This window comes from Oryzias latipes, chromosome 21 (genome assembly GCF_053564925.1).
Source record: "Oryzias latipes strain Hd-rR chromosome 21, Olatipes_Hd-rR_3.1".
Classification (NCBI taxonomy): Eukaryota; Metazoa; Chordata; class Actinopteri; order Beloniformes; family Adrianichthyidae; genus Oryzias; species Oryzias latipes.
In genome coordinates this window covers 31,638,826-31,657,623 of record NC_136257.1, presented here as the reverse complement: position 1 = coordinate 31,657,623, position 18,798 = coordinate 31,638,826, and the positions used below count along the sequence as shown (strand labels likewise).

The window sequence follows — 18,798 nt, the reverse complement described above, 5'->3', positions numbered from 1 at the left end:
TTACATAGAATGTATTATTTGTGGCTTTTTTCCCCTCCAAGTACATGAGAACTCTCCTGATTGTGTAATAGCCACTCAACCCTCTGACTTCCGTCATCTCAGAATCACACGTCAAAGCCTTATCACATCCAAGCAGAATCTTTAAACACATCATTTGGGTCAAACTATTCATTCATCTCCTTCCGCTTGTTCTTGGGGTCATGGGCCTGCCAGAGCCTATCCCAGCTATTTGTGGGCGAAGGCAGGGGGCACCCTGGACAGGTGTCACATTCACACCTAGAGATAATTAGAGTAACCAATTAACCTAACTATGAAGCATGTTTTTGGATGGTGAGAGGAAGCCGGAGTCCTTGGAGAAAACCCACGCATGCACGGGAGAACATGCAAATGTCCCCCAGCCAGCCTTCATGCTGTGAGGCAAGAGCGCGAACCACTGAGCCACCGTGCAGCCCAAGGGTCAAACTAGTAGATTTTTAAGTTGGAAGCTTGCTTAAAGACACGAATCACCAACAATCTTCCAAGTTCAGAGTCATTCGATTCTTTCTTAATGATTACCATCACGTCAGGTGTTACCCGAGGAACCTCAGAGTTATCTTTTAGCCGGATCTCTTCTGGAACCGTCCGAGCGACTATAAACGGCAGATTTAGAGTTTTTGACAACTGTAATGTGCTTTTACTAGATATTCAAGAAGCTCATTACGACTTATTTGCTTCCATCTGAGCCGCCAAGATCAGAAGCTGGACTTAACATAATTTGTTCAAATCTACTTGAAGTATCAGCGGATTCCCTTAATAAAATAGATAGAATTCCCTCAAGCTTTTTATTTTTTCAAAGCCTACAGGGTTTTTGAAATTAAAATATCATTTGCACTTTATTTCTTTTGGTATTTGTTTTCCATTATGTTGTGTATTTTATTTGGTTTTAATCCGTTTTTTGTTTTTTAGATTTAAAAGTGTTCCCATAAATTATATGATACTTTAATGTTAATTTAATTTTTTCAACCGATTTTTTTGTTTAGAGTTGCAGAAACATTTCCGTTCAACCAAAAGTTGTTTTTCCCCCCTAATTCAGGTCGTGGATCTCAGTTCCTGTCTTAGAAAGTTTGTTGGAAAGTTGTGTGAAAGATGTGCAGCTAAACTGTGTTCTGGCGTTTGCTGCTAGTCTGTTTAGTGAAGCCTCTGCGCTCACGAGGCAAGTTTAAACAACTCTGATCAAAATGAAACTGCAAACGGAAATTATTCGGTTTACCAAGAAATGCGCAGTTCTTCCTCCTTCTATGGTGGTTCACCTTCGGCCGCAGGTTTGTGCGCGCGCGCGCGGGTTTATTCCGCGTGTGCTCCTGAAACCAATTGCTGTTTCTCCCCCCCTGAATGACAGCAGAATTTCGCCTCGCCCGGAGCGACGTCACAGTAAAGTGGAAGAAGACAGCTCCAGACTTTATCACCCGGAGAGCAGAGGACTCGCTTCCTCCGTGCGTCAAAGCGCAGAGAGTGTAGCGCGCACGGAGGGTAGGAGACCTCAGAGCGAGAGGGAAACCTCAGAAACCTTGAAGTGAAGACCGACTTGACTCTTTCTACATTATGTAGAGCAAGTGAGTTGACTCAGGGACTCGGACCTCGTTCTCCAGGCTGGGAGCATGTGATGCGCGACGGCAGATCAAGGAACGAGCTCCGCGATAATAATGAGGAGGTCAGACACACTTTCTGAAGCGGACACTTGACCGGCATTCTGCGTGCCAAGATGCGCCCGACGGGGGCACCTGGACCCGCGCGCCGCCGCTGACGGAGAACTTTTCCTAAAGCCAGGCGAGGACCTCCTATGCATATCAGAGAGCGCCCCTTTCGCTGCTGCGCGTTCCAGTGAACCTCGCGGGGGAATCCCCCGGAGGACCCGCCGCGTCCAACATGACGGTCCGTCTGTCGCGGATCCAGCTGGCCCTGTTCTTCATGTCGCTCTGTCCGCTCAACATAATCGGACTCTGGTGGTAAGTTGTGTGTCGCGCGCCTCGTCCTCGTGACAGCTTTTGCGCCATGGTTTGTTTTTGCGTCAGTGGGACGCAGAGCTTTCAGTTACTTAGGCGCATTTTTTAAAACATTACTCAGCACTTCTGAGTTCATCATCAAGCACAACGTATCAGAAAAAGTACTCAGCAAAGATGAGATAAATATTTTGGCCTAGGTAATTTAACAAAACTCCTAATTACCAATCCAAATATTAACTTTCAAAATTATATTATTTTGAAATTGCTTTTTCACTTAAGAATTCCCTTTCCTTTATCATTTGAATTCTTTTTTATATCTTGCATTTATGTAAAGTGAACAAATGAACAAAATGACAAAACCTTCCATATTTCAGAAAGACTCTGAAACATCATAAATGGAGGTTTTCAAATATGACCAGAACATCTGGATCCTGCAGTCCGAGTAAATGAAGGCAGTGAGTTCGGTTCTAGAGAGTTCTGAGTGAAAGGAAAGAAGCTGCTGAACCAAAGAGAAAAATAAACAAGAGGTTTAAAAAAAAACAATTCTAAGCTGGTTAGGAGTTCAAAGAAGGCGGACTGAGCTGGAGGTGCTGATGGTGTGTGTTTGAGTGTGTGTTTGTATGTGTGTGTGGGTGTGTGTGTGTGTGTGTGTGTGTGGAGGGAGTCCAGGGTGAGGAATGTCAGGTGGCCCTTCAGGCGCAGTGGATTTGTCATCATAAAACAATCCATTCAGGCTCAGCTCTGCGAGTGTCTGACAGTCTGACAGACAGACAGCTCCAGCAGATGAGCTGATAACATATTTTCTATATTCATGGATTTTTTTGTGTGCGTCTGTCTGCTGTTTCTGGCGTCTGTGTTGCGCTCACTTGGAAACATGAAGTGTATCTCTCTCACACGCACACACAGACACACACTTTTGCAGGGCTTGAAGTGAAGCTTTGTGGTTTTGTTCCTATTGAATCCTCCCACTGTTCATTCACAGCAGAGTCAAGGTCAATGTGGGATGTAGTGTCAGCGAGGCCTTGGAGGTTCATACTCCTGCGTGACTGGCACTTCTCCATCCTTCACTGTGCCATTCTGCTGTCACTGTATGAAGGTGGACCGTTCCATAGATAATCTGCGGAGGGGGTGTTAAATAACTTTTAATTGTGGGTCAGCAGGAAAGTAAAGATGGCTATCAATTAACGTCCACTTCCTTCTCCAGGTATAAAGGGAAAAGCTGAATATCTTAGTAAAAACCGCTCCACAACTCTAAGGTGAATTTCTAATGAACTCCTGCCGCTCTGCAGAAACTTATTAGATTTTGGGTTAAAAACAGGCATAATCATAATTAGAAGACCACTGAGAACACTTTGGAAATAGATCAAAAGATGATCGGAGTGGGACTGCAAAGAACAGTATTGGTTAGGAGTCAAAAGAAAAACCCTGTGAACAATTGTGTATAAAGAAACATCCAGCCAAACTAGACTCAGTGAGGACGACCATCTGCAAGTGCAAAAAAGAGACAATAGAAAAAGCGAAGGTAAAGTAAAAACAGGAAGAGCTAAAAATAAAAGTGTGCAGTCACACAGAATGACCTTCAGCACACCTGAACCATCTAAAAGCACAACTCGCGCTCAGCTAGACAAGGAAAGTTTAAAGTCCAGCCTGAAAGATGGAGGAGATGTCTGCCTGCTGAGCTGAACATGGAAGGAGTTCTGGAGACTGGAGACTCTAACTCTGGTTCTGGAAGTTCTTGGAACGATCAGGACTCCTGCTGTGACGGCAAAGAGTTTTGAAGGAAACGCGAGGAACTAAAAGATCTTCAAGATTGATCACGAATTTCAGAAGAAGCCTGCATGGTGGTTAGCACTGTTTCTACGCAGTTAGAAGGATCTGGCGGCTGTTGTCCCTGTGCATGATTTTCTCTGCATGGGCACTCTTGATGCAGGTTGATTGGTAGCTCTTAATTGTCTCCTAGGAGTAAATGTGTGTGTGTCTTTGTGTGGCCATTCAGGGTGGGCTTTGTCTTAATCCTGATGTCGCTGGGATGGACTTCCATCTAAATGATGGTATATGATCGAAGAATTTAGGGATTTGTGTGTGAAAAAATGTAAACTCTGTGTTGACACCTTAGCTCTTTGCAAATGACTGAGGGAGTCAGAAATACTATAATACCAAGCAAAGTTGTACCGTTTATCACTTGTTTCTTGGCTCAACCCTCCCAAAAAGTTGGGGACAAATCTCAATAATGACCTAAGGGTGGGAATGATGGGGCTATATTTGATGTGTGATTCTGGTCGCCATCATTGAGAGATAATTACCAGAAGTTGACAGGGATGGAAGCAGAAGGAGGTGCAGACAACACGCTTGAAGGTAGTTGGAGAGTCTCTGAAGATCAGAAGAGAAACTTCAGTTTAACTGACATAAAACAAGACAGTACAGAATAGCACAACCACCAAAACTGACCGTTCACAGATGCTGTAGTCCAGGGGTTCTCAAAGTGCGGCCCGGGGGCCAATGGCGGCCCGCAGGAAGATTTTTTGCGGCCCTCAATAAAAGAGAGCCCGAGCAGGTTCTTTTGAGGAAAAACATTGTGTTGGCGAGGAGAAAAAAGGCGCTTTTCAAGCTAAGTCGTACCTCATGGGCTGGATAAAGTCATGTGCCTTATTATTAATGCAATGCTCAAAGTATTTAATATAAATCGTCACTATGTCACAAATCATAAAAACTATGACAAATTTACCGGCGAGGAGCGCAACAATACGCTCCAACAACTACAACGAGGCTGTGCTGCACAGCAGATAATGTTTACAAAAATGCCTAAATCCAGTAAAGCTGACAAAAGCTATCGAGTTGTGGCTTTGGAAATGGCCCGGCACAAGCACTTAAGTGACGGAGACTTTGTAAAAACAATGTATGCTGAAAGTAACTGACATTGTTTGTCCAGAGCAAAAGAAAGTCTGTCAAATGATACAATTACCAGACGAGTAGAAGATCTGGAGGGCCTGGTTAATTGTACAAATGACACTTGGTCATTAAAGTTATTAAAACAGCTTTTTGTGTTTATCCATTTCTTTTCACCAAAATTGGCCCCCAGTTTAATATCTATAATATATATCTTCCAGGTTCTTTTTTTTTTAAGTCCAAGTGAAGACTTCAACTCTCAAACTGGAGAATGGAATGGAGCAGAGAGCTTATGGCTCCCCCTTTTTTTTACTCTTTTTAAACTTCATTTTTTCGCCTGCTCCTATTTTATTTGAAAAAGAGAAATTCTCAGAAATGCAATTTTAAGCTTAATTTTCTTTACGTATGTCCTCCATCATGAGAAAAAGGCCACAAGGGCATACTAAAAACACCAAAAATGCTATTTACATCTGAGTGGGTCTTTAACACAATAAACCAACATTTAAGTGTTCAGTACAATTATAAACCATTAGGTCAGGTAAAAAAAATATCTAAATTCAATTTTATTTCTATTGCTGCAGATTTGTCTTAAAAAATAATTGAAGTTTCTTCCAAAGATTTTATTTTTATTTTACGTACGTTATTCCACACTACCTCCTAAAAGTATAGCTATAATCAACATTATCTTCCTTTTTATGTAAAAATGTCATCCAGATCAATGTTTTATTTAGGAGTTGAAGTAGAATGTTGGAAAAATCCTTGATTCTTTTCCATTTTTTTCCAAAAAACAAAAAAGTACCCTAATCGAGTCACTGTTTTATGAGATTTCTTTGGTGTTTATTTATGTAATTTAACCGTAAAATAAATCCTTCTCAAATATCAGGGCATTTATTTAACATTTTTAAGGCCACATGAGTTCAAATGGGGCAGATGCTGAGATGGAGTTCAGTCCTGGTCAAGCAGAGAAAGCCAATAGTCGTAGTTCGATTTGCCTGAATTCTGCAGGATGAGAGGCATTTATTTAAAAAAGAAATCTGTAGTGGATTAAGGGAATCAACACTAAGGAATCATCTGCTTCCATCCGCACTGACATGATTTGTCATCTTCTTTCCATCACTGACAGACGCACACAGTGAGCGGCTGTGATGCGGCGGGGCTGAAGCCACACCTGCGGATCGCTCCCCGCTCAATGACTCTCAGTGCTGACAGATGCTGGACGTGCCATCAGACATCGCTCTCCGTCTCATGCTCCTTCCTCATGAACGTCTCTATCTCTGCGCGTCTTTTGAAGGAAAATGCCCATCACACGGACGGCTGCCCCTGTGGGGGAAACAGAGGGCTGCAACGAGAGACGCAGAGTGAGAGATATGAAACGCCGGGAGATAGGCGTCCTTTCAGAGCCTCTGCTGATTAAAGCGCTCTAATCATTTGGCCTGAGAGCAGAGAGCGCAGCTCCGAGTGAGGAATGTCTTTGCTCTCCTGTGCTGCTTTGGACTGCAGCGATCTGCAGAGCTAGCGTTGTTATTTGTGCGTCGCAGCTCGGGTTTGGCTGCCGGCCTGTGCAGATAATGCTGCACAACCACAGGTGCATGTGCGGACTGCACACGAGTGTCAACTGAGGAACACACACCTCTGCTCGTATGTTTTATTTAAACGCTGAGATGTTTACACACCTGTTCGGCCCACAACAGAGTTTGGTGCAAGTTTGTTCCCTCTGCACATGCAGTAACTGTAAGTGAGTCTGTTACCTGTCTGTGGAGGAATTTAGCTCCAGTTTTCCTCAGATAACCGCTTACCTTAAGGACCCACTTTGATTCAAAAAAATGTGGTTTTGGTGTTTTTAACAGACGCTTGTAGCATTTTTCTTATGATGGACGACATTTGTGAAGCTTAAAAATGCCTTTCTGAGTGTTTCTTTGTTTAAATCGTTATGACTCAGGAGCAGACAAAAAATGCAGTTGAAAAAAAGATCATATTTATGACATAGAAAATGCGCTGGGCGGGCCACAGGCTCCCTCTTTAGCTCCATTCTGATGCTTTCACCTGCAAACAAATAGATCCATTTACGTTTCTGTTTTCCTTGTCTGAGCTGGAGTCTGGATCAGAACTGTACGACTGTACGAACTGTACGACTGGATAGCTAGAATATGCTTGCCATTTTGTTGCACCAGAAATGTTAGGATGGGTTGTGAGGGGCTGGAAGATAGCAGGAGAAAGTGTAAACAAGGAACTCTCAGCAATGGGGAGGGGAAGGGGGGCATAACTGCCATGGGCCAATGATCCTGCCCACAAAGGTGAATTTAGGATTAACTCCTGCCGCTCTGCAGAAATTATGTTCTAGAAAACGACACACGTTATTATTTTGTGGCTACATTTATTAATATTTATTAAGATTAAATATTATAATGTTATTATAATATTTAAAACTTGTGTCAGAGTTAAACTGGTTGGATCATAGGACTATAAATTGATTCATTTTTTTGATGGTGGCCAGGGGTGTGGGGGCATGCCTGCCTCCATGGAGAAATTGGTCGTGTGTGTTAGCCTGGGGGCGGTGCTAGCACCACAGACTCTTCCTGGAAGGGGCTGTTCCTCACATTGTGACGTCAAATTGTGACCAATGAGTTATATCGCTAGAGGAGACACACCCGCTTGGGAAGCCTGGCCGATGGTGGCGGAGCGCGACGCCATCTTGGTGAGGTCATCTGTGCCCACAGAACAATGATTTCTATAGCCTTTGGTGGCATCTAAGTAGCTTTTACACTTTATGTATATTTATATGTATTTATACATATATATAAATGTATAGTATATATGTGTATGATTTTTATATATATACATCATTTGTTGTTAAATAAGAGAAACTGGCAGCCTTAAAAGCTAAAACGTTAATGAAAAATGCTAGTTGCAGGACTTCTTACACATAACAAAAAAATATAACAAAGAATTTTTAAAAATTATTTTTAAACATGTAGAAGTTTAGACCTCTTTGACATGTAATTTAAATTATTTAGAAAAGCCCAACAATAAGTCAATTATAAGTCAATTATAATAATAAATGAGAACAATAAATAAATAATAAGTCAATGATAATAAATAATAATAATAAATCAATAATAAGCCAACAATAAATGTAAAAGTTAACAACAGATTTACCCCAAAAACAAATATTTAGATTTACCCAACTGAGTCATGTGAGTGATCAATTTGTGTAACACAGATGATATGGTTCCGGGTTTCAAGCAAACAGTCTGGCCTCTTCAAAATGTGTTTCCACAAAATGTTTTTTTTTTTTTTTTTAACTTGTCCTGTCCAACAGCTGGGCAGACAGATGAGAGCTGAGGGCCTCTTGTGTTGGACATATTTTATTTTAACAATAGGGGTTGTTCATCTTCAGACAAACCAAAGGTATGTCTGAATAAACCCCTTTTGTAATTGAGGCCAAACTTTATTAATTTCAATCATGTCTGAAAATCTTTGGTGTTGGACCGGACGGAAAAGGAAAGAGGGGAAGAAGAGAGAGGGACGTTAGAGAGAGCGGGGGTAGGGGGTGATAATAGGAGGGGAAGGGGGATAAGACCATGAAGCAGCATAAAGCAACAAGTTTACTGGTTGTTAATCATTATGGTAAGGTTTAAATGTAAAAAAAAAACAAAAAAAAAGGGCGGAGCCTGTCCACACACACACTCAAATGTTATAAACACACCTGTTAGTTGCAAAAATGTCCACCTGTCGACATGTACACAAAACAGATAGTGTTCACACGCATACTTATGCCTTAAAACCAACTAGTGTGAAATATTTCAGTCATTCAGTCTGTTGAGCTAACACCTGTGCTCAGGTGAGTGTTTATGTTCTTCTAAAATGGATGGTGGAACGTGAAAAGAAGGAGGGAGAGTGCCCAGCCATCCCCACCCCAAGACCCCCACCGCACCAGCAGTGGCAGCCGGAATCCCCCCAACGCCACACGGGAACCGGCAGGGAACAACCGCCGCCCGGGCGACCAAGCCCGCCACCCAGGCCAGGGCCAGCAGGGCCGCCGCGAGGCCCCCAGAGCCAGAGAGCAGGGAGGCACGGAGGGAAAGAGGGCGCCGCCCCAGCCCAACCAGGAGAGCAGCCCCCCCGCCGCGCCGGGAGAACCCAACGCAGGGCCCCACCGGAGAAGGACGCCCACAGCCCCAGACGAGCACCCCACCACCACCCAGGAGTTCCGGGCATCCCCCCGCCCCAACCCCAGGTACGAGCCAGGACCCCCCCAAGGGAGACCCACTCCGCACTCCAGGCAGCCATCCGCCCGGCCCACGGTTGGTCCAGGGAGGAGCGAGGCAGGGGCCCGCCGCCCCCGCCCAGGAGGGGGGAACCCCGGGGAAAAAAGAGGGCCCACAAGGGGTGTTGTAAATATGGCCCGACCAGGCTCGGCCACAGTTGGAAATTTGGCGGGGCCCAGCACTCAGGAGCAAGGACCAGAACCCACCCCCCAGGGACACGAACACCCCCGGCTCAGATGTAATGTGGCACAAAATGTTTTGAACATAGCCAGACTGTATTACTAGTTGGTACCACAGTGATCCATCTGGGTTAGCTCTTTTTATTGCTAAAGCCCACTTTTTCCTTAAGTCTGAATCCATTGGAAACCTGCAAGAAAAGTTCAGTCACTGAGTCAGAAAAGTATAAATATTACAATAATATCCTAGTCCCAGTAAACTGTATATAGGTTTAACAAAATAAAGTTTACATTTATGTCGACAGCAAATTATACGTACAGCCCTGCAGCATCATGCATGTCAACATGTGTACTATTTAAAAAAAGTGTACTATTAATGAAGCCCCTGCAGCTTTAAAAGAAAACAATTATAGTACTGTCAAATGTTATGCCTTTCTCCTTCGTGGACTTATTTCTCAGATTTTGGGAGTTGAAAACCCGCACAATGAAGTGGCATTTTGCAAATGCACTGCAGCAGTGACTTGACCTCACCAAGATGGCGGGGCTCTCCTCCCATTAGGAATCACGTGATGTCCCCTTTAGCGATATAACTCATTGGTGAGATCGTTTTCGTGGATTTGGAGGGGCTAAAGCTCAGAAAACATGTTTTTAGAGGAATATGCGTGAATGGATCAAAATACCACTTTGGGGTTGTTTTTGTGAGGAATGAATATTACAACAGACTTAAAAGCTTCAAAAGGTTGCTTTTGCATTGTATAGGCCCTTTAAACCAAGAATTGTGGCATCCCTACTATTTTCATTTGAACCTGAGGAGGCCGACCTACCACCTCCATGTTTTACAGAAACAGGCTCAAATTTCTGTATTAAATCTGGGTAATGTTGGCACCTTCTTCCATAGACATTAGTCAGCAAGTGGGCACTTGCCAAGATCAAACACACATGCTTAGCTAAATAATATTTCACTGCTTTAATGTTGCAGAGCCCGTATTGTTCTTCGATCTTATCTCTGCTCATCTCCAAGGTACTGATTCGATTTTCAGTCGTCCATTCTCGTCCTGCTCTGACAAGATAAGATCTGTTACAGTGAAGCTCTCATTTGGGGGCGATAGAGGCACTAGCTATTCACACACTGATTGTGGGGGAATGAGTGCACATTCACATAAATGTTCTACAAAGTGTAGTTTTTTTATATTTGTAAAACAAAATCAAACATGGTTGGAAAGGAAGGAATGTCCGTCTGTGGGACACAAACCAGCTATGATGTTGTTGTTTTTGAAAAGGGACAACATTTTTTTTTTTTTTTTGGCTTCCAATATGATACAGAAAAGTTTCACATTTTTCCAAACATTCTGGGAAATCCTGGCAGTTCAGTTTTTTGTTTAATTGAATCTTGTTTTTGTTTCTTGGTTAACATCAGGGGGGTATTCCAGGAAGCATGTTTAAACTACACTGACTTTAACCCTGAACTCTGGCTGAAATCCGCCTGAATTTGCTTACTCTGGGTATGTCGGTTCCAAAAGACCGGATATGAGTTAGCGTAATTACGCTCGACTTGGTAACCCTGGGTTAATGTACGTGCACAGCAAGTACATAAAGACATTCTCAATGGATCGCCGATTTCTGGAGTCACCGTGGAAACGCGTGGAGAAAAAAAGAGAGCGCTATACTTTGGTGAAACAGAGTCAGAGATTTTAATGACGGCGTATGGAGATTATACGCCCATCAAAAAAGTAATATGCTGCATCATCAGCAAAAGAAAGAGTTTCTGCTTGAAGATAAATAATGGACAAAGTTAAGCACGAATTTCTATCTCATTTCTATCTTCATTGTGACGCAAATGTATAAACTTATCCTACTTAAATTAATTAATTCAATTGGTAACAAGTAATTGAGTTACATTTTTTTTCAACTTAATTCATTACGTCTACCCAACTCAATATTTTTTTACAACTCAAATTTACATATTTATCTAGCTAACGATCATATTACTCGAATTCAATTAAATGTTTTTCCATCTTAATTTATTGTAATTCTTGAACTACTATTCTCATTTTCATAACTATAAAATGAATTAAACAAAATAAATTCGTAACTTGAAACAACATGTCTTTTGTCATTTCTCGGATTTTAACATTGCTGTACTTTGCACTAGTGGTGTGAAATAAACTCATCATCCTCTCCCACCCTCTCACTCATGGTGCAGAAAGAATTAAACATAACTGGATAAATAACTAGACAATACACAGTAAAACAGCTAAACATCTAAACATATTTGGTCAAAAACCAACACATAACCCTTGTGCTATCCTAGGCACTTTAACATTGGGAGTTGGGTCATCTAGACCCACTAGACAGCGCACTGAACCTTTTTTCTTCAATGATTTGTGATCTTCACTGGTTTCCACGGATTACATGAAATCCTCTCCACCTTTATCCACCTTTGTCATGGTAGGGAGAACACGTCAATTTAATTTATTCAATTTAAGGGTGGGGTCATAGGATAGCACAAGGGTTAAACCCAAATCCGTCCAGACAGGCAAAAGGAATAGTATCCCACAATCCGTTGCACTGCCGATCTAACAGCAGCACCAAAGTTACACCTACTTAATTGGATTAAATTGAATGAAAGTCAAATAACTGTCTGATAACTACGTGTTATTTTTATGTTGACTTAACTAAAAATATGATTTATCTTAACTGAAGCAAATAATTAAGTTAGATCAAAGTAAAAAGTTTCTTTTTCCAACATCCATATGTGGTCTTATCACCCTCTCACGGTGGAAAAAGTATTATCTGAGCTTCTTCATCCACTAAATCATCTTCAAATGGACACGCCATGCTGCTTCACCTCTCTGAAAACAAACTAACCTTCAACTAAACCTGCTCCGGACCAGGTTATGTTCAGAGCATGAGTTGCTATGGCAATTTGACATACCCTGAAACATACCTCCATTTCTGGAACCCAAAGTTGAGGTTATCCGCCCAAGATGCGCTAAATAAATAATAATAATAATAATAATAATAATAAACTTTATTTACATAGCACTTTTCGAAATCCAGATTACAAAGTGCTGTACAATTAATTTGAGACAAAATCAGGTTTGAAAACAGTTTACAGTATGTAGAAATAAAACCCAGCACACACACAAAACAGTGATAGCGGTTAGAATCAATAAAATCGATACAATCAGTGAAATCAATAAAATCAATCAAATCAAATGTTTAAAACCAGTAAAATCATTAAAAGCATGCCTAAAGAGGTGGGATTTTTAAAGAGAATTAAATACTGGTAGGGACTCAGCGAGCCTGATCTCTTCAGGGAGCCCGTTCCAGAGTGTTGGGGCTCTTATAGCGAAGGCTCCTTCTCCCCTGGTCTTCAATCTAGATTGTGGGATTGTTAAAAGGCCTTTTGCCGAAAAAATTGAAAATTGATCGTCATTGCGATAATTAGCCTGTTTGATGAGGGGTTACTTTATGCCCCTGCACAACTGCCCCTGCAGGTGGTTCTAATGGAGAAATAGGGGCAAACCTGTACGGGGCACACAGTTGGGCCTCACTGAAATGAGGACAGTTGCTTGTAGATAGACGGATGGATGGATAGATAGACAGACATATAAGTTTGTGTAAACATCCTACAGGCGTCCTGTGGGCCACCCTGTGCATGTTGCATTAATGTGCAGTCAGTAAGGGGCCAGTACTCAAACTTCACTGGGGTACTGGCAAATGACTAGAATGTGGTATTAGGACACCATAAGTCAGCATCATTTGTACGTCTAAAGTGTTTGCAACGTCCATTATCCTTACAAAGACTTAAGGATACACTTACTCCAAGCACCTTACTCCTAAGTTGGCTGCACAGGTCTCGAGGGAACTGCAAGACACACCTGTTCAATATCGGCCACCAGTGTGTGAATGTGTGTGTGACTGGGTGAATGGGTCGGTGACTGTAAAAGCGCTTTTTCCTTGTAGGTAGAAAAGCGCTATACAAGTATACGCCATTTACCATTTACCAATATCCTAGAAAATTACACGTTTTTATTTGGGCTAAAAACGACTCTATGGTAATTAAAAGACCACTGGAACGCTTTGAAAGAAGGTTAAAAGATGATCAAAGTGCATCCAACATTGAGCTTGAACTGCACAAACAGCATCAGCAGGAGAACGTCTCTCTGTCACCCTGCAGTTTAAACTCAGTGAACTCATGTGTCCTCATCAGTCTTTGGATTTCTCTTCTTATAACTGTCAATGATCTAATATTGACAACAGCTGATTGGTCCGTTTAAAACTTGGATTAAGGAAAACATATATTTAAAAAAATAGGATTATCAAGAGGGTATTTTAAAAATGTTATCCAAGCATGAATGGTTATTCTGAGCAATAGAATGACTAGTAAAAACTGTTTATTTCTCTATAGACATCTTTAGAATTTTGGCTTCTTGGAACCAGCAGGTCCTGTTTGGAACGCCAGGGGAGACTCAGTTAATGATCCAATATAGCTAATAAAAAATCTTCAAACCTTAAAAAAACCCAAATTGACAGATAAAGTTTTAATATTTAACTTTTGTTGTTGTGGGCATCACTGTGATGTCACACCTCTGTTCATATCGATGCACTGAATTTCTACCTCATAAAGGAACCCTCCTGATCGTGGAAGGGATGTCCTCACCTCAGTGCAGTCCCCAAACATGTATTTTAGTCTGAAAGCATCTGCAGAGTGAATCAGATGTGTGTCCTCTGGAGTCTGGGCCTCTTGCATGTACTGCTGTTGTTAAAGCAGAACAAATGAAGCTGCTTTCCTCTCACTGCCTCGCTGTCAGTCAGACTCAGTCAGAAAATTGTGAGCAGTGAAAATTTTTTCTGTTCTTTTCCAGAATTAGCAGACCTGCCTCACATCAGCGTCAGCAGCATGATCAAACATGTCTGACTGTTAGCCAGACGGCACAGTCAGAGCCAGCAGGTTTTGGCCAAACGCGGAATATCTCCTCGTCTTTCAAAGTCCCCCAGGATTAAAGATTTCAAATATTTTCATTTTCAGCACAACTCCATAATTTCTTTGTCACAACATTTCTGTTTTTCGGTTCTGCTCTCATGCTTTGCTTGTCTCATCCTGAACCCCCAGCAGGCTTTTCCATTTTTAGACTCTCCCAGTCGCTCTTTGCAATTTGCAGTCTGGCGTCTAAGAGGAGAGCTTGTCGTGACTTTCTTCATCTCCAGAATACTTCAGGGATTAAAGAGGGATAAAATTCATTCATTCATTGGTGGAGCGAAAAGAAGAAAGAAGGGTCCTCTAGTGTAGCCACGGGATCTTTCATAAAACCCAGAGCCTCTTTCTGACCTTCTGGGCCCTTCAATCTCAGAATTCTGTTCAGATATCATGTTGAGAAAACCAAACTTTATCAGTTTAATAAACTGTTTTCTACATTTCTCTAATTTTCTAGGTGCGCTCTCTCCTGCTGGTTTAGAGCCTCTCACAACCCCAAGCGGACATTTGCGATGCAACAAAGGTGACGAGCAATATCAGAGCCATCCAGCCCCACAGCTCTGAGCCAGATACCAGCTCAGAGGAGCAAAACAAAGACGCTGTGGCTCCCCCACCGTATTTTTTTACATCACAAAAAAGATATTTCTTCAGACAACAATTTTTGACTGGTCCTGATTCACAAAGATCTGAATAAAAAAGAACTCAAAAACGCGAATCAAAGCTGACTTTTCTACAACTATGTCCTCCGTCATCAGAAAAATGCCTCAAAAACATGTTAAAATAATCAAAAACACCATTTTAATCGGCGTGGGTCTTTAAAAATTCTAAACTCAACCAAATCTTTTGATCTTGACTGCATAACCTTTATTATCAGCTGTAGAGAATCTCTCTATCAGCATTTCTCATTTGAGTGCTTTTGGCTCTTTGTCTTGTTTTATCTTTTATGGTGTTCCTCTATTGTTCGGTCCCTTATCGCCACCGGCAACCACTCAAACAAAGCGCTTTTATCTCAAAGTCTCTGATACTGTCAGCGACCAAAACATCCTTCATGAGCTGATCCGAATCAGGACAGAGCGGGTTTTTGCACGAGATGATGCGATCGCTGTGCAACCCTCAAACTTGAAAGTGAATCTGAAGTTTTGTCTTCGTCTTTTGCAAACGTCATAACTGCAGAAGGAAGTCCAGAATGAGGGGGCGCTGCTGGGATGCCCTGCAGGCTGCTGCCATGACAGAGAGAACCCCAGTTGGCCAGCAAAGGCATTTGAATCTTTCCATTACATGCAAACAGTCATTGTTTGATTTTTAATGATCTTACTGTTGTGAATTTCAGCCTCAGATAAAAACAGTCTCAGACACGCACATTTTTTTTAGAGCCTTTATTGATGTAACAACAAAGAAAGCATGTGGGTGATACTAAGTACCCTCAGTCAGAAACTGCTGGATCATCCAGAAGGAGACTTGTTACATGATTATGGAGGAGTCTTTCTTCTTTACAACCTTCCTACAGTTCACTGATATTTGTTCGTTTTAATTTTCTCACTTCAGACAGTTTTTTAGTGTTGTTTGGTGTGCGAAATATTTTAAAAAGTACAAAAGAAGACAAAAAAACGTTTTTTTTTCTTTATTTTGATCAGCAGCAGTGCAGCACATTACCTTCATTCTCCTCTGAGTCTGTCGTTAGCTGCGTTTACCTGGACTAAAGTAATCGGAATGAACGTCTGATCAGAATAAAAACGCCGTTTGTAATGCTCTGCCCCGATCAGACTCATCTGGATAAAAAACTCCTTCAGATCGAGATAGGTGGGTTATGCCGATTGTTGATCAGATCAATTTATTCTGATCGTGGGTCACTACTGCTCTGGCTTTACGATGTGGCGCTTTCAGAGGAGGCTTTGGACCACGAACGGGACTGGCCGGCTGCTCCGCACGAGCGAACCGTGTCTCTGAGCAGAGCAGCCGGACTCATAGCTTAGGGTTTGCGAGCAGGGGAGGGTGCTTTGTCACGGTGTCCGCTCCAGAGGAGGCTTCGGACCGCAGTCTGTCCGGCTGCGCTGCGTGAGCGAGCGGCAGAACTCAGGAGAACCATGTCCCGGAGCAGCTTTGTGAATGATGTGGCGGAGACGGTTTTTGAATGCAGAAACGCCGGTCCACAGTCCTGAGAAACCGTGTTAACAATCATGTGAATTCATGTTTCCAGTCGTGTCCAGACAAAATAAAGGCTGATGTTATTCCAACATATTTACGTGCAGCTAAGATGCACATTGCTGCATTGCCCGCATGGTCTTTAAGATCTACAAAGCTAAATGTTGTTATTTTGTTATATTCCATGTCCTTTTTAGTCAATTGAATTTATTGAATTTTACCTGTAAATTGCGGGGTAACCATATTTTGTGTTCCAAATGCTGAAATGAACTAGATCACAACATTTTTGTATTTTCAAATGTTTGAATTGATGGGTCTCTATATTTACTTCATGGTGTGGAACAATTGGAGAGTTGTACTGTAAAGTAATGCATTATGGCTTTGGGACCATTTCAGCTTGTGGAAAATGGCAGTTCCTTTGGCTAATTTTGTTTTTATATGACTAATGTGAGGTTTTCAGGAAGAATTTTCATCACTTTTTACACCCAGAAACTTAGCTTTTTTATCACCTATTTTTACAGAAATGTTCGTGTGTCTATTTCTAGTTTTGAAAAGCATAAAATAGGATTTTTCACAGTTTAAAGATATTTTTTTCATATCAAAACCCTTCTTTAATCTTTACTAACTCTGTTGGTATCGCTTTACCTACATGCTCTAGATTTGTTCTGTCATAAAAAAAGGTTATATCATCTGCAAATAATATACATTTTCAAAATTTGGATGTGCTGCAATATCATTTATGTAAAGAATAAATAGTTTCGAACACAAGACTGATCTTTGAGGTACCCAACACGTCCTGTTGCATGAACCAGACTTCCTATCAACATTTTTTATGTTCTGCTGCCTCTTTGTCAAGTAATTAGAAAAGCATTGAAGTGCCAATCCTCTAATACCATACTAGCTAAGTTTACCTGAAATAATTTTATGGTCAAAGGTGTCAAGCGCTTTCTTTCATTTTCAAAAACGCTAAGTAGATTTGATTTTTTTCTTCGATTGCAGTGGCTATTTCTTCTCTTAGCTGCATTATTGCCCGTGTTGTTGAATTATTGGCTCCAAAACCATATTGTCCAATATATTTTCTTCAATTTGCACCAGGAGTCTTCCCTGAGAGTATGAAAATTGCAAAAGGATTTTCACTCTACAAAAGTGGAAACAAATATATTTTTTTTTACCAACTACAGACCAAAATCTCTGCTATCACAGTTCTCAGGATGAATAAATTCCTTTCAGTTTCATACATTCAGTTATAGTAAAAACATAAATCACCCATTCAAAAACAATATATTAGAGAGTAGGATTTATTGATCTTGATTTATAAATTGAAATAGATTACCTTGTAAATAATGATCCACTATGTTCTTCACTTGTGTTACTAGAAAATGTAAATCCAAATTTTTAATTTTTTTTTTTTCACATTTCACATTTATTTGTTTGGAGTATAAGCCCCTTGAGATGTGCCATCTCGTTTTTAAGGGGACCCTCAAAAGACAACAAAACAAACAATATTATTTCTAGTAGCATATAGTAGTGGTAGTATATACCGGTAGTAGTAGTAGTATATTTTTATTTTTATAAGGGTTTCATCACTTGCTAACAAATAGGTGAATATTACAGATCAGCAAACAGACAAAACTGCAGCTTTTCTGCGAAATCTGCTACAGCAAAATGTTTGGATGAAGCTATAGTACAACGCTGCATTCAGCACTCATATTGCAGACAGATTGTACAACAGATTGCAGCCAGAACAAAACAATAAATCAGAGAATTAAATGTAATTTACGGATTGTTTCGCTGTGGTTACATCAGTATGCACACAGAAAAAAAACCCTCACAAATCCTGTGGGGAGTAGCCGTTTCATCACAGCACGCAGCCATTTAAACTAAGCTGCTCTTTTTGTCTTCACACCCACATGCGGTCATTAAACGCCTCTGCTCAAGAGTTGGGCAAAATAAATGTCACAAGAAAACAAAACATTTTGTTTCTTACCCTAAATGTTTTGTAGAGTGCACCTTTAAGCCGGCGTGACTCTGATTGGAAAAAAGGAGATTTCAGAGACACAGTTTGTGCTTTTTTTCCCCAACTTTGTTCTCTGCTGAGTCTTAATTCATCCACCTTATAGGGATGAACACTTCATATTTTTTTCTCCAAACAAGGGCAAGAATGCTTGGCACTTTCACAACGTTGATCCCATCATCCAATTAATTCCCCCCATTTTTGGTTTTATCTTCTGCAATGTACTTTTCCACCTGAGTTCCCCCCCTCCCAGCAATCCCAGCCTTCCAACCATGACTTGTTTATGCAGTCAGCCGATCCGCCTCTATATCATTTATGAAATATTCAGTAAACTTTGTTTAGGGGTGGC

The 18,798-nt window shown here is 41.3% G+C and overlaps 1 protein-coding gene across 1 annotated transcript in view; it reads left to right on the top strand.

Annotated features, from left to right (window-relative positions):
• The first annotated feature begins 1,407 nt into the window (after nucleotides 1-1,407).
• wnt6b (wingless-type MMTV integration site family, member 6b) overlaps nucleotides 1,408-18,798 on the top strand; it is a 42,122-nt gene continuing 24,731 nt past the window's right edge. The window contains exon 1 of the mRNA XM_004082048.5: nucleotides 1,408-1,985. Coding sequence (XP_004082096.1) covers nucleotides 1,906-1,985 — 80 coding nt within the window. The 5' untranslated portion in view covers nucleotides 1,408-1,905. The remainder of the gene's footprint in view (nucleotides 1,986-18,798) is intronic.